The sequence below is a fragment of the Ascaphus truei genome, chromosome 6, assembly GCF_040206685.1.
Source record: "Ascaphus truei isolate aAscTru1 chromosome 6, aAscTru1.hap1, whole genome shotgun sequence".
In the NCBI taxonomy this organism is placed as follows: Eukaryota; Metazoa; Chordata; class Amphibia; order Anura; family Ascaphidae; genus Ascaphus; species Ascaphus truei.
This window is the reverse complement of record NC_134488.1, coordinates 25,060,909-25,076,400: the sequence shown is the minus strand read 5'-3', so window position 1 is coordinate 25,076,400 and position 15,492 is coordinate 25,060,909. Positions and strand designations below refer to the sequence as shown.

Genomic DNA, 15,492 nt, shown 5'->3' with positions numbered 1-15,492 from the left:
CATATGACGAGATCCCATCATATCAGAGAATGGAATCTCATTGGCTTTTAAGACACGAAAAAATTAAATGATCCATTTATAAAGCTCAGTATTTTTTTGGTTTCTTAGAATTCCAGAGCAACGCCAAGTACTTTCTGGCTAGTATCTAATAAAGAGGAGCACTTTAGCTCTCTAAAAGGGAAGTAGCCCACCCTAAGATACTCTGAGCCTTCATTGTCCGTTCATTAGGTTTAGTGGAAATTAAAGTGGAAACTAAGTACCTGTATGGGTTCAGATTGCAGATGGTCATGGCTGGAAATATTTTCTTGTCTGAGTGCACACTTATGGACGTGCTGGTGGGATAGGACCAGTACTGCCCGGTCATTTCTCCAAACTGCCAGTACATCATGCCGAGAGTGACCAAGAAAAGTACAATCCAGAAGGTGGTCTTCATTTTGTTATTTCTGGAGCAATTCAGTCTGATTGCGCCATGGATAGTGGTGTTGTTGCAGAAGAACTGGAACATATCATTGAAGGAGTCATAAAACTCAATCCACCCTTCCGTCTTTTCTGTTCCTGAGGGCTCCATAGCTGGGATCTTTAGACACAAAGCAAAAAGTAGGACATCCATGTATAGGCAATGTATACAGAATATCATTCCAGTCATTTGAACACCATCATGCCGTTAGGAATATATTACAATCATTAAACTTTTATGGTAAATGTACTCAAAATAATGGTATGGTAACTGTTATGTTTTACTGTAATTTCAGTGTTTATTATTATTACTACTACTACTAATAATAATAATAATTGTTGTTACTATAGAAGTTTTGGGAAAGGAGCAATCCACCCCACCTGACCCCCATGTTATTACAGGACTGGAGGGGAGGGGGGTTTCCTCCAGAGCTGAACTGCACTATTTTCAGCTCCAGTCATCCCCTAGTTCCCAAAACACTTACGGGTGAAGTTACCGGTATTACTTCTTGATTTTTAAAGGGGATTTAAATGGCCATCCAATCAGAAGCCACAAATGATGATGTTGCGGCTCCCTATTGGATTACAAAAAGAGAGGGAAAGGCATAGTGATATGGGATATCACCCCCCCCCCCCTCAAACATCTGCAGTAAAACATTTTGACAAGGAAAAAGCACACCTCTGCTGTTTAGTCTGCACACACTCACTTGCCTCACAACAGTTTCATGCAACATTACCTACCTCTGTGATAATGAACCTGCTGTGTATCTCAACTTTGTTCTTTCTTGTGGCCTCATGGAAATGTTACTCTCTTTATCCACTACAAAATCTTCCCTCCTGGCCCAGAACCAACATCACCATACACCCCGGATTACTCAAAAGCCTTGCACTATCTACTGAATGTTGGTGGAGAACTCTGAAAATCAGCACACCAACCACCGCACACTCTAATAGCAAACATCACAAATGTACAACTTGCAAACAACTACTCATATTTCTACTCATACTATTACTCTCTTTAGCAGGTGATATTGAACTTAAAACAGACCCTACCTTTTCAACTCTGTCCCATACACCTGAGAATAACCCCTTCAAATTCCAAAAAGATATATCTGTCGCCCATATAAATATCCAGAGCCTGCTGCCCAGACTTGATGAACTAAGGGCATGGTGCCTTATGCATAAACCCAAAGCCATCGTTCTCACAGAAACATGGCTAACTCCTAAAACCCTTGATTCAAATATCGCTATTCAGGGATACTCCATTTCTAGAAAAGATAGGTCAAAGAGAGGAAGGGTGTTATTTTATATTGCAGACATCTTACAAATGACACTGTTAAATTGTCCCCCAAGCCCACCCTCTTTTGAAGTCCTAGTTGGCAAAATCTGGCTCCCGTTTTCTAAGCCACCTTGGTTGCTGGCATCTACTGCCCACCTAAAGCCCCTCTACTGTCCCTGACTGATATCACCCAGTTTCTTGGCTCCATTTCCTCTCTGAATGAGAAGAGTGAGCTGCTAGTTCTTGGGGATTTCAACTACAATTGGCTCGACCCTAATAACCACAAAATCCAGATACAACTCAAGTCACTTATCCTAACGCAACTCATTTCCCAGCCCACACGGGCAATCCTGAAATCTCACAACCATTTCTTGCTAGACTGGATTCTCTCCTCAAATCCCATCAGAATCCAATGCTCTGGCATCCTTCCTGACATTTTCAGTGACCATGCAATAGTGTACTGTGTAAGGAAAATGTAACCATCCCAATCAAGCCCTAAAGTTCTCCTCACTAGAACATTTAGAAACTTTAACCAGTTTCTGGCTTAACAACTGCCCTGGGTACAGAATAGACTTAATTCCCGACCCTGATTCTGCGCTCGACTTTTTCCAATCCAAGTTCTTAAAACTCTGTGATACCCATGCTCCATTACATAGAATAAGAGTACGGGGGTCCCACCTTCCGTGGGTTACAACTGACCTTATAGCGTTCTACCATTTCAGGGATGCCTTGTGGAAAAGCTGCAAAGTAACTGGCACTACCAAGGACCTTAATAACTACAGATGCCTGCGGAACATGTGCACAAGGCAAACAAGGCACGCAAAAGCACAATATTACTCTGACAATCTCCTCCAGAATACATCAAATCCAGCTAACCTCTGGAAGGTTATCAACAATATATTCCAGCCTTCTAGCCATCAACAACCAAGTAATATCACTAAGGGGGAAATTACTCTGACAAACCCCACTGACATTGCAAATGCATTCAATGATTACTTTGTGGGGTGTGCTACTAACTTATTAGCGAAACGTAACCCAAACCACAAACATGAACCTCATTCTGAGAGTATCCCTATAGCCCCACCCCCTCCCAACACTGCTCACAATTTTCAATTTGTCCCAGTATCCGAAGAGAAGATTACACAAGTGCTCCTCAAATTAAAACTAAGCAGCCAATGTGGACCTGACTTACTGCAATCTAAGTTTCTAAGACTGGGTGCCCCCGCCATTGCCAAACCAATTGCTTTCATAGTCAACGCTATTCTGTCTGCAGGACATATCCCTAAGACCTGGAAAACTGCCAGAGTTGTCCCAATCTTCAAAAGTGGGGACAAAAACACTGTCTCAAACTACAGGCCAATCTCTCTTCTCCCAATACTATCTAAAGTCATGGAAAAATGTGTTCACTCCCAATTAAGCGATTATTACACCAAGACAAATTTCCCTAGCCAATTCCAATCTGGCTTTTGCCCCAAACACTCCACAGTAACTACCCTGCTAAAAGTTTGCAATGAAATCCAGTGTGGAATGGAACGGGGACAACTCACTGGTGCAATATTCCTAGATTTTGCAAAGGCTTTTAATACTGTTGATCATGTTATCTTGCTTAAACTCCAGTGCTCTGGAATAGGGAAGCATGCTTTAAACTGGTTTCATTCCTACCAATCAGGTAGATCCCATGTGTCTATCTCGGGCTCTAACTCCAACCCCTTGGATATAACCTGTGGTGTCCAGCAAGGCTCTGTTCTGGAGCCCCTACTCTTCTCAGTGTTCATCAATGATCTTTCTACAGCTTGTAAGGAAGCTTCAATACACATGTATGCGGATGACACAATCTTATATGCACACAGCCAAGCCTCTCCGACCTTGAACACATACTTCTGTCTGACTTTTTGAGACTTGAAATTGGATTTCCCAAAACAAACAGTTTTTATACACTGACAAGACGGTAACAATGGTATTTGGGACCAATGCTACATTTCTAAAGCTTCCAATGACTGAGCTCCAGATCAGAATCAACGCTATTACCACTATAACTCCTGTTACTAGATTTAAATATCTGGGCAAATGGTTTGACTCCAATTTAACATTTGGGGTGCACATTGATACCTTGACATCCAAAACCTATGCCAAACTAGGTGTACTTTACAGGAACAAATCCTCCCTAAGTCTGCGGATCAGAAAGCATATCGCACAGCAGATGCTAATGCCAATTATCGACTATGGGGACACAGTATAAGGCTCGGCACCCCAAACCCACCTTAGCAAACTAGCAAACTTGATACCCTCCTAAATTCAATTTGTCATTTTGTTCTCCAATGCAACTACAACACACATCACTGCGAAATGCTCAAAGAACTAGATTGGTCATCACTTGAGTTTAGGCGCAAAGTTAATCTTTCCTGTCTTGCCTTCAAATACTTTCTGGGCAAGCCTACCTGAACAAGCTCCTCACCCCTACCACATGAGCACTTATCTGAGATCTGACTCCAAAAGACTGTTCATGGTCCAAGGTTCAGCAAAGTATCCGGCCGCTCCTCCTTCTCTTGCCGTGCACCCCAAAACTGGAACAATCTACCGGAGACTCTCACAGCCACCACCAGTCTAAACTGGTCTGTAACTGTTACATACGCCTAAAATATATATTATGTCTAACTGTGCAGGCACTGTCTTGTATAATGTAACTATGTATTTGTAACAATGTATTATTTGTCATCATAACTTTGCCCAGGACATACTTGAAAACGAGAGGTAACTCCCAAAGTATTACTCCCTGGTAAAACATTTAATAAATAAATAAAAAATATGTCTTTACAGACCATTCACTATTGCACTCCACCCTTAACACGTAACATATTTAATGATGATTATTTAACATATCACTGTTCTTGGAATTTAAACAGTAATTAAAAAGTAATTAAGTAGGATATATTTGGCCATGAAAGAAACCACTAATTTTAACTTGAAGTAGCTCAGAGTAATCAATTATGCCTCCCTGATAGATGAGCTTTAAAGGCGTAGTACATTCCTTCAATGAAGGGGTTAATTTCACAAACGGGGGATATAGAGCTGCATGTGTAGCTTGCCTTCATCTGATTGGTTACGGGAAATGTCCCACACAGAGTACGCTTGTATGTGGTTTAAATTTGCCACATTGTGACAACTCTGTGTTAAAGGGGTATTAGCCGGTACTGTCATTCACTACAAATTCAAAGTATCGCACCCCCAACTTCATCACTAGCTTTGTACCCTTACATTCAGGTCGATTCACTACAGTCCCTTAGTTCAGGGGTGCACAAACTCTTTATGTCACGCCCCCTGCCTCTTACCCACTCTCCGCCATCTTATCTCTGCGGCATTTCCATGGTGACACGTCGTCAGGAGAAGCCAGAAAGAAGGTAAGAGGCCATTACAGAAGCCCTCCCCCAGCAATCACTTTAAATGTTGTGGGGGAGAGGGAGGGGTGTCCTCATAGCGTAGAATACTGCTGTGTAGCCCGGGCAGACTACGCGCATGTGTCTGGCGCTCCAGCGGCCATGTGACGGAGTGGTTTACGTGATGCTTTTTTTCAGCTTGGATCGCGTCTTGCGTTTCTGTGGAGCGCAAGACGCAATGAGAAGTGAAACAGTTGATGGTTAAGAGCCGTGGACCGCGCTGTGCGGTGAGAGGCCTGTGGCACTCGAAGGGTTGAAATGTCAAAAGTATTAATTATGTGACAAACTTTGCGATGTGGCAATGAAAGTTGCGTACTGTACTAAGCATCGCAAACTACTTTTGTGGCAAATGGGGAGGTCAATTTAAATTGCGCTTTGGCGCACCTATGTCAGGAGCCACCAACAGGTCAGGTTTTCAGGATATCCCTGCTTCAGCACAGGTAGCTCAATCAGTGGCTCAGTTATCGACTGTGCCACTGATTGAGCCACCTGTGCTGAAGCAGGGATATCGTGAAAACCTGACCTGTTTGGTGGCCCTTGAGGACTGGGGTTGGCCACCCCTGTCTTAGAAGGATAATAATCAAATGTTTCTTAATTTGTATTTTATAACTTCAAGATATTGTCCTATGTTATTAATAATGAAATGCATCCATTTGTGCTCTCGACGATTTCTCCCTTGTTCTTTTCATCCATTTATTGCCCTGTCTGTTTATTTACCATTCCCTGTGCCAAGGAGAGGTAACTCTCAATGTAATACTTCCTGGTAAAGCATTCTCTCTCTGTGTCATCTGCCTCAGATTCTTATCTTGTATTTTACATAGTTACATAGTAGATGAGGTTCAAAATAGACACATGTTCATCAAGTTCAACCAATATTTAATTTAAATGACATACTTATCCTATATATGTGTAACCCTCCTTGCCTGGCTCTAAAGGAGCTTACATTGAGCTTACAATACATTTTATATATATATAGTGCAGAATAAATGAGTTCTTCAGTATTAGGTGATACCTTTTTTATTGGACTAACAATTTATGTCATAGGACAAGCTTTCGAGAGTTATCCTCTCTTCTTCAGGTCTCGCAATATTGATATACAAAGGAATCTATGGCTAAAATAGTGTGGAGAGAGGAAAAAAAGTTTCCTCTGTAATCCTCTGTCATCCATTTGTCTGAATCCCACCCAGATACTTCCCTGATCTTGGAGTGGTCATTATTTAACTTTATTTTATTTCATTTTTATTTACATATATACTTTTTGGTTCTTTGAATCATCTTTCATACACATTGGTTTTTAGAATCATTTTTTTCACATATAATGTCATTTCATAGTAGATATACACATTTCACTCACATTAGGGCCTACATCACTATTTATACATGTATTAATATATAATAGTATCATTTTTTTAGTCACAAATAGTTTAGGGTTCAAATTGCAGATAAAGATAATTTATATTTATTCATTTATTAATTTCAGGTTCATCCATTGTGTTTGTATTTGGGACACTATACATTTGAAATCATATTTGTATCACTCACTTTTTTCACCATTTATGTATCGTTGTTTCTCCTTTGTATGTAAAATTTTAACATTTATGTTTATATACATTCATTATTTTCTATTATAGGGATTTTCTGTTAAAGTTATGTTTATTATAGTTTAGGTATATTGCTAAATTTGATAACATTATTCATTTGAAGTTCTTCTCCATGGCATGTTCTATGGCATTATTAGTTCTCCATATTGTGCTTTATCTAATATTAACTAGTACTAATTATTCATTTAAGAACTATCTGGTTTTATATATAGTTTTATTTATGTTTAGTTTACAGTCTTGTAATGTAATTTATTCTATTTTAGATATTGTTATAATAGTTTTGTATTGTGCTTTTTGATATAGTATATTGTGTGTAATATACTGATTATAGTATCCACATGTAGTAATAGCCTCTCATGCCCCTTAGTGTGTTGATTGATTCTATCAGTTCCAATAGCAATATGTGTTTCTCTCAATGTTACAATATTCCATAGTGTCATTAGAAGCTATTCCGGCTCCAATCACCTTTATTATTATACTCAGCTGTTTGTAGGGTGTATTATGGAACCATTAGGGTATATATATGTGGCCGTATCATTCTTCCCCACTACCCTTTGAAAAAGTCACCTGTGTGTGACGAAACGCGTCAGGGAGCGTCTTCACGTAGACGCATAGACACTACGTCATCACGGAGCGCAGGACGAAACCTACTCGAGCGCCGGACACCACAGAGACCTGCCAGCAAGGCTGTATTCCTTTGGGAACTTTGGAACTTGTTTCCTAACTATCTACTTACCCAGGACATCTTGCTAAAGTGTGGTTCTTCCATTTTCGGGACCGAGGGTCTTCTACAGAATCAATTGCAGTTACCGGATAGTGGTGATTATGATCACGATATGCTTTTAAAACTTGTACCCTTATGAGTGCATTTTTTACCCCCCTTCCCCTCAATATATTTACGGTTTTATATATATATATATATATATATATATATATATATATATATATATATATATATATATATATATATAGAGAGAGACACAGAAAAAGAAAACCTCTAAAGTAGCACTCAGACAAATGTTTGCAAAAAATAGAAAAGGTACTTTAATTAAATTAAAAAAATAACAGACATACAAACAACTAACTGGAGAGCCTGCCTGACTAAAAAATGAGAAAAACAGATGGACAGAAAAAAACAAAAAAATAATAAAATAATAAGATACAACACAATATAATAGACCCCAAAAATATATATATACTTAGTTAAGTTATGGTGAGTAAAAAAAGGGACAAAAACCCTCCACAGCAAAGCATATAGCAAATGGAAATATTACTGTATGCTCATTTGCATGTCTTAGACAGGTCTGCAACCCTGTCTTTCACCATTTTCACCCAGAACACAGCACTTGAAACAGCTGTCTGTGGGTGGGTTTACTGGCTATGCATCCTAACCCTGGATGTGCTTAAAGCTATGACCATGCAGCAAGCTTAAGCCTATAGGGAACCATGTTTAAAATGGGTTTGAAGCAAAAAGTGGCACTGTGTGCTCATTTGCATGTCATTTCCCAGAATCCTTTGCTGCAGTGGAAGTGCTGTGTGCTGGGTGATAATGGTAAAAGGCGGGGTTGCAGACCTATCTACAACATGCAAATGAGCATGCAGTAATATTTTCATTTGCTATATATATATGGAGGTGGTGCCATGTTACTTTGATTACAGCTTCATTGGAACTACTGGACTGTGTGCTGTCTCGTTTTTTCCGGACTCCAAATCTGGTAAAATCTACTTTTTACATGTGCATATGGGGCAAGCATCAGCATCTTACTTATGTTTACAGTGTGCCAACTGAGATGATTTTTTCATATATATATATATACATATATATGGCTGTTCTCAGTCTCTCTTACCTTTTTTGAGGGTGCTGGGTGGGTGTAGGCTGGGCGAGAATCTGCAGATGGAATAATGATGGGCGCCAGGAACTTTTTTACTTTTTATAGTTGTATAGTTTTTATAGCTTTATTCAGATGTCGATAATGCTCTACATACATAACGTACGTCCCTTCAGACATTAACTAGTGCAATTAATATGGTTACTCAGGGCTTCTTTCCTTGGTAGTTCTCACTCCTACACTAGGGAGGAACTTAGGCTTTTTTAGGCTTCATCCCCTTAGTAGCTGTCACTGATATGCTGGGAGGTACTTATACTTGTGTCCCTTAGTATTCGTTAGAGTGGCAATCTCCCATATAGCATCAATAGTGCCCCATCTATTGGTGGGAGTACACTCTACTTCTCAGGAATCAGTATCCTGTCACTCTATGTACTGCCTACCTCGGCCATGCATGTTAGATCAGGAGTTTATTAACGACCTACTGGTGGGGCCGATCTGATTATGCTCCAGAGCCACTACTCGGAGAACTTCTTCTGAGCACATGCTCACTCCTCTTCCTTAAGGAGAATAATTTTGGGCCATTACTAGACGCCAACTGAATAGGGCCCGTTCCCTAACTCAAAACAATATAATTGACAAGACAACCTTCGTACATATGACTAACTATACACAAACATGTTTACGTGACTCACAGTGAGGCCTTCTCCAACTGCTACTCCGGAGGAATCTGGTTCTAGAACATTCAGGGAGCTACATATACCCTCCCATCTCCCTATGATGATATCCAGGGCAGCTGAAAGATTTCTCGGGGCCCAGGACTAAAGTTACTTCCGGGACCCCCCTCCCACCCATTGCGGCACTATTGCGAGCCACCCCCCCCCCATATTTCACACAGACGAACCCCCCCTATTTCACACCTCACGAGCCCCCTCTACCTTCCCCCATTTTCACATGTATTTCTCTCCCCTCCATCTCACTCCCTCTTCTTCAATCACCCTCTCACTCTCCCCTGTCTCACATGTATTTCTCTTCCCTGCGTCTCACTCTTATTCCCTATTTTTCTCCCTCCCTCCCTCACCCCCTTTCTCCTCTCACTCGCCCCCACCTTCTGTTAATTACCGCACTCTCACTCAATCCCCCCACAAAATACATATTTAAAAGACCCCCGCTCCCCCCAATACATATTAGAAAGATCTCCGCTCACCCCAATATATATTAAACTATCCCGCTCCCCCAATACATATTAAAATCCCCCCCGCTCCCTCCAAATACATATTAAAATCCCCCCAAATACATATTAAAATCCTCCCACTCCCCCAATACATATATATAAAAAAAGACTTACCTCGGGGCTGGTCTCAGGCCGGGCCTGGAGGCTGCGGGGGGCCCCGGCCAGTGCTGCAACTTGGACCTGACCTTTAGCCAGGTCTGGTTGACGGTCACAGCCGGGCCCCGGCTCTCCCTTAGCTGCCTGCAGGCCTCTCCCTCCCTGTGTCCCACGTGCTTCAGCCATCAGTGCGTGCCGGGCCTCTCTCATGCCGGCACGCACCGGAAGCCAGCTAACTTCCAATGCGCTGACATCAGAGAGGGGCGTCGCGCGCCAGACATGGAAGCTTGGTATGGCACACAGTGAAGGAGAGGCCTGCAGGCAGATGAGGGCGAGCTGGAGCCCAGCCATGACTGGCAGCCGGGCCTAGCCAGAGGTCAGGCCCAACTTGCAGCACCGGCCGGGCCCCCCACAGCCTCTTGACCCGGGACACCTGTCCCTTCTGCCCCCCCTGTCGGCGGCCCTGATGACATCACTGGTCACGGGACATACTGGGGAGTGACTATTCTTTCTGCATAGTCATGCTACATCACATGGTGGGGTGGGGAGTAACCTGAGTGATCCCACCCACAGTGGCGGATTTCTCATTAGGCCCAAGGCGGCAAAATATGGGGGCCCCATATATATTTGCCGCACTCTCGGGCCTATTGGACTTGATGGGAATGCACTTACATGTGGCGACCGCCTCCTAGCTGCCGCCCTCCTTCTCCATTTGAATCCCAGCGTCAAATGACGCCACAGACGTCACCAACGCGACGTCACATGACGTCTCGTTGCTATGATTTTCAAATCAGCCACTGCTCACACAGTTAACCCATTAAGGCTGTTAACCCCAGTGAAACATTATCCACTGATGTCTCATGAGAAAAAATAAATTGCTTCTTGACTCCAATATTGTAATGTCAATCAGATGTATCCCTGGATCAACAGCCTTCCCATGTTTACATATTTGGCATATCCCTGTATAAAACTTTTTGTTGAATATAAGTATTGTATCTGGCATCACAGACTCCATATGTAATGAGGAATCCACATTTTAACTGCCCTTACTGTAAAGAACCGTTGTTGCTGGTGAAATCTATTTTCCTCCAATCTTAAGGGATGACCTTGTGTCATTTGTTCTACCCTTGTAATGAATAGTTCTTTCGAAAGCTCCTTGTATTAACCCCCGAATATATTTGTATATAGTATTCATATCCCATCGTGGATGCCTCTTCTAGTGTAAACATATCTAATTTAGCTAGCCTCTCCTCATGCCAAATTTTCCATCCCCTTTATTTGGTGGTTCTTTTTTTGCACTTTTTCTACTTCCATAATGTCTTTTTTATGTAGTGGTTCCAAAAACTGTACTTCATATTTAAGGTGTGGTTTTACTAATGCTTTATACAGTAGTATACTTATGCTTACTTCCCTACCATCCATACTCCGTTTAATGCACGACAAGATTGTATTTGCCTTTGCAGCTACTGCCTGACATTGGGCACTATTGCTAAGCCTGCAGTCTACAGTACAAGCACTCCTAAATCCTTGTCCATCAAGGATTGACCTAGTTTTGCCCCATTTAATTTGCAAATGTCGGCTGTTTGTTGTTGTTTCCCAAGTGTTAACATCTGTGTTAAACTCATGGAATATTTGGCAAATGAGTATTGCTTGATCTGAGGAAGAGAGATAACTCTCGAAAGCTTGTCTTATAATATCAATTGTTAGTCCAAATAAATAAGGTTTCACCTAATACGGAAGTACTCATTTAAATGGACTAAAGTCGACTACTTCTATTTAATTCATGATGTACAGGTAATTAAAAATGTTATGATTAAACCAAGAGGTGAATGGTAACGAGTCTGGGACAGGTTACTGTATTTTAATGCATTGATCGTAGTTTGAGTGAGAATCATAATATTACATTTATATAGGATATTTTTATATTATCTATCCTTATGGTTGATTTTAAATGTCATTGGAAACAAGGCCACAGTGATGTTAACTTTTGCATTTTAATGCAAAACTACAGATTTCAATGAGGCTGCTACTGTTACTGATAATAAAAAATCACTGGGGAAAAGGGAGAAAAAAATTGTCTCAGAGTACAGAATTTGATATATCCCATTATAATATTGGCATTGCTTAAATTGCCACTAGCCCACTGAGTTGCTCCATAATACACTATACAATTTACAAACTGATGCTATGCTAAAGGAGCCTAAGCTATCAGAAAACACCTTGATACACTGGCACATGATCAAAATGCCACTATAAGGAGCACTTTAGCAGCTAATATGAGTTTGGTACACAGCCCGCCATAAATTTTAGCACAGCCTAAAAATTCCTTTTTTTTCCCTCTCTGTACTCAATTGTCCTCATTTTCTATCTTATGCTTTTGGGTTTGCTTATACTAATGCTAAGTGTAGACTTAACATGTCTTGCTATAAAGACTTTGGGAAATATCCAACATACTGTACAAGATCTATCATTAAACAATATATTTAACAATATTCTTACCATAATCCTCTAAATCATAAAGAATCAAAATAAATATCTTCTTACCTGCAGCCTTGCTACCTGTGATGGTGCAGAGCTGAGTGCCAGCTACTGGCAGAATGTAAGGGAGTATTGACTAATTCACTTTTATCAACTCCACAAGGTTGGAAGATGTTCAAGTGATAGAGGAAATGGCATGAGGCCATATGCACATAAATACACATACAACTCATATGCATATATTTACATATATAATCACAGTGGCTGAAAGTAGCCGGCGTTTCTCAGGAATAGGAAGAAACGAGAAAATACTGAGATTTATTAATGGATAATTCATTTTTTTTAAATGGATAATTCATTTTTTTTTATTCATGCAAAATCCCCTGCTAAAACAGCAACTCTAACCATAATTGCCTCTGTGGTCCTGAAGTGTTCAACTGAGAGCTTCTAATGCAGTGTTTTTCAACCAGAGTTCCTAGGAACTAAAGGGTTCCCTGTAATTTTCAGGTCATTTTAAAATTGTACCAAATACAGAAAAAATTACAATGCATCTAATCTCAGACGCGCTATTAGAGAGGGTTGGGGTTCCTTTCAATGCATCTGATCTCAGACGCGCTATTAGAGAGGGGTGGGGTTCCTTACAATGCATCTGATCTCAGACGCGCTATTAGAGAGGGTTGGGGTTCCTTACAATGCATCTGATCTCAGACGTGCTATTAGAGAGTGTTGGGGTTCCTTACAATGCATCTGATCTCAGACGCGCTATTAGAGAGGGTTGGGGTTCCTTACAATGGGGTCTATGCAGTAAGTGGCGAAAAGGCACTTTTCGCCACTTTCTCACCAAAAATGCCTGCTAGATTCAGTAAGCAGCGAGAAGCTGACGGGAACAGAAAAAGTCACCTTTTTTGTTGCCGAATTTTTTTTTCCGGCAGACGCGCGGCGAAAAGCCACTTTTCGCCACTTTTTAAAAACTCGCTGAATTCTAGTAGCCCCGATCAGCTTCTCGCCATTCTACAATTGAGAATTCCTCTCCAAACTGTCCCGGCACAAAAAGTTGACTAGAAGATGGGGATAAGCGGCGAGGAGCGGCGAGACGGGACTCAGAAAAAATCAGGCCTTTTTCCTACCTCTGATTGATGCCGGGGGTCTCTGGAGCTGATACCCATTAATACCAGCACCGGAGCCCCCCGGCATGCATCTGATGCAGGAAAAATGCATTTAGAGCCCACTTCATTACCTTAGCGGCTAACCGCTAAGGCAACGAAGGGGTTAACCACCCATGCCAGGCTTATTGTGGGTAGAGGGGGTGGGTGAAGGGGTTATTTGTCCCTTGGTGGATGTTTAGGCCTTGCGAGGGGACTACGGGTGGAGTTAACCCCTTCATTACCTTGGCAGTTAATACCGCTAAGTAAATGAAGGGGTTAACTCCTCCCGCTACCCACCCGCAAGGTCTAAACACCCATCCTTGGGGCTAATACCCCCTTCACCCACCCCCGCTACCCACAATAAAAACACTACACACTACAGCCCCACTACCCACCTCCTAGGCCCTCAATAAACATTACTATATCAAATACACCCCCCCCCCTCCCGCCCCCTAATACATACAGTACAGTAATGGGCAAAATTACTATTATCCACATATGGATAATAATGCATTTTCCCATTTAAAATATAATAAGCAGAATTAATAAATTAAATACATCTTGCAAGCACCCCTGCCAGGCACCCACAATGAAGGTCGTCCTCATCCTCACCCCGTTCCTGCCCTCCAGTGCTGAAAAAAATACACAAGAGCCAATCTAATGTCCCCATGCCCCTTAATCACCTTAGCGGTTAGTAACTGCTAGAATAATTAAGGGGTTAACCCACCCTCCCCCACTACCCACCCGGGAGGCCAAACCACCCTCCCCCAGTACCCACCCGGGAGGCCTTCCCACCCACCCTTGGGGACAATACCCCCTTCAACCCCCCCCACTACCCACAATAAAAACACTACAGAGAATAGCCCCACTACCCACCTCCTAGACCCCACAATAAACATTACCATATTTAATAAAAATTAATAAATAACCCACTCACCCTCTGTGCCCCCCACATAAAAACATGGTTTATCATTTTACATACAGGGTTAATACCCCAGGCCTATGGTAGTCCCCGATGGTCCCGACAGGTGTCCGTAGGCCCCACAGTGCACCAGAGAGGAGTGCCCAAAGGGTCTGGGTGTCTCAAAGTGGTACCCGCTAGGCGCCGTGGGCCTCCAGGTGGTCCCTGTGGGTCACCGTGGGCCACAATGGGGCCACAGGTGGGCCCGCGAGTGTCTGGGGTTCCCCGGGTCAACCCCACAGGTGTCTGGGGGTCCTCGAGTGGTTCTCACGGTGGTCTGGGGCACTCAGGTGGTCCTTGTGGGTCCGCTGGGCCCCACAGCTGTGGGGCCCCCGGTTCTTCCCCACAAGTGTCCGCCCTGGGTCCGCAGGTGGTACCCATGGGCGTCCGGGGGTCCACAGGTGGTCTCTATAGGTCCCCGCAGACCTGATTAGAGGTGGTAGAAAAAGCCTGCCTTGAGACAGGAAGTGACTCCTTAGCTCTGAATGAGAGCTGACCTTTGGAGAGAACACACATCTCTGGAGCTGACCGGTCTTGAGCTCTGCCCAGCATAGCTGATTGCAAGACACCAAATAAGACTTCTAAACCTGGATGCTGATTTTCTGTGCACGCACGGGTGCGGTACCAGGAGAGCAGAGAAGCTTACTCTACAGCAGCTAACAGATAAGACTTTCATTCTAAAGAGACTTCTTATATCTGCTTATGTCATGCTATGTGTTTGGAGCTGGGAGACCTGCTTAACTAGGAGTTGTAAATTGCATGGGATTTCACTAGAAATACTCCCAAGCGAATTAAGCTTTGTTCCCCCCCCCCCCCCCCCCTGTGTTTGGATGATTTCCTGATGAAAAGGAAAAAGCACAATAAAGCCTTATTATATTTTCACCTTATAAAAGCCTCCAATTGTGTACCTCTGTGAACGTCCGTCTACAGGGGCCTATTCTATTAGCCTTGAGAAAATCTCTCGTTTGGCATGTTACGCCGC

At 42.4% G+C, this 15,492-nt stretch overlaps 2 protein-coding genes across 4 annotated transcripts in view; both read right to left on the bottom strand.

The window, feature by feature from the left end:
- The window catches only part of SCNN1D (sodium channel epithelial 1 subunit delta), a 54,393-nt gene extending 41,863 nt beyond the window's left edge, over positions 1-12,530 (bottom strand). For 2 of the 3 annotated variants that reach the window (XR_012802104.1, XM_075603659.1), the window contains exon 1: positions 261-672. Coding sequence is in view for 2 of the 3 variants with exons in the window: in XM_075603659.1 (XP_075459774.1) it covers positions 261-646 (386 nt within the window). In the remaining variant the exon portion in view is untranslated. Of the gene's footprint in view, positions 1-260; positions 673-12,470 lie in introns of those variants that run through there. The other variant, XM_075603660.1, reaches the window with a different exon arrangement.
- Positions 1-15,492, bottom strand: part of LOC142496764 (phospholipase A2 homolog otoconin-22-like) — a 399,541-nt gene that overhangs the window by 68,301 nt on the left and 315,748 nt on the right.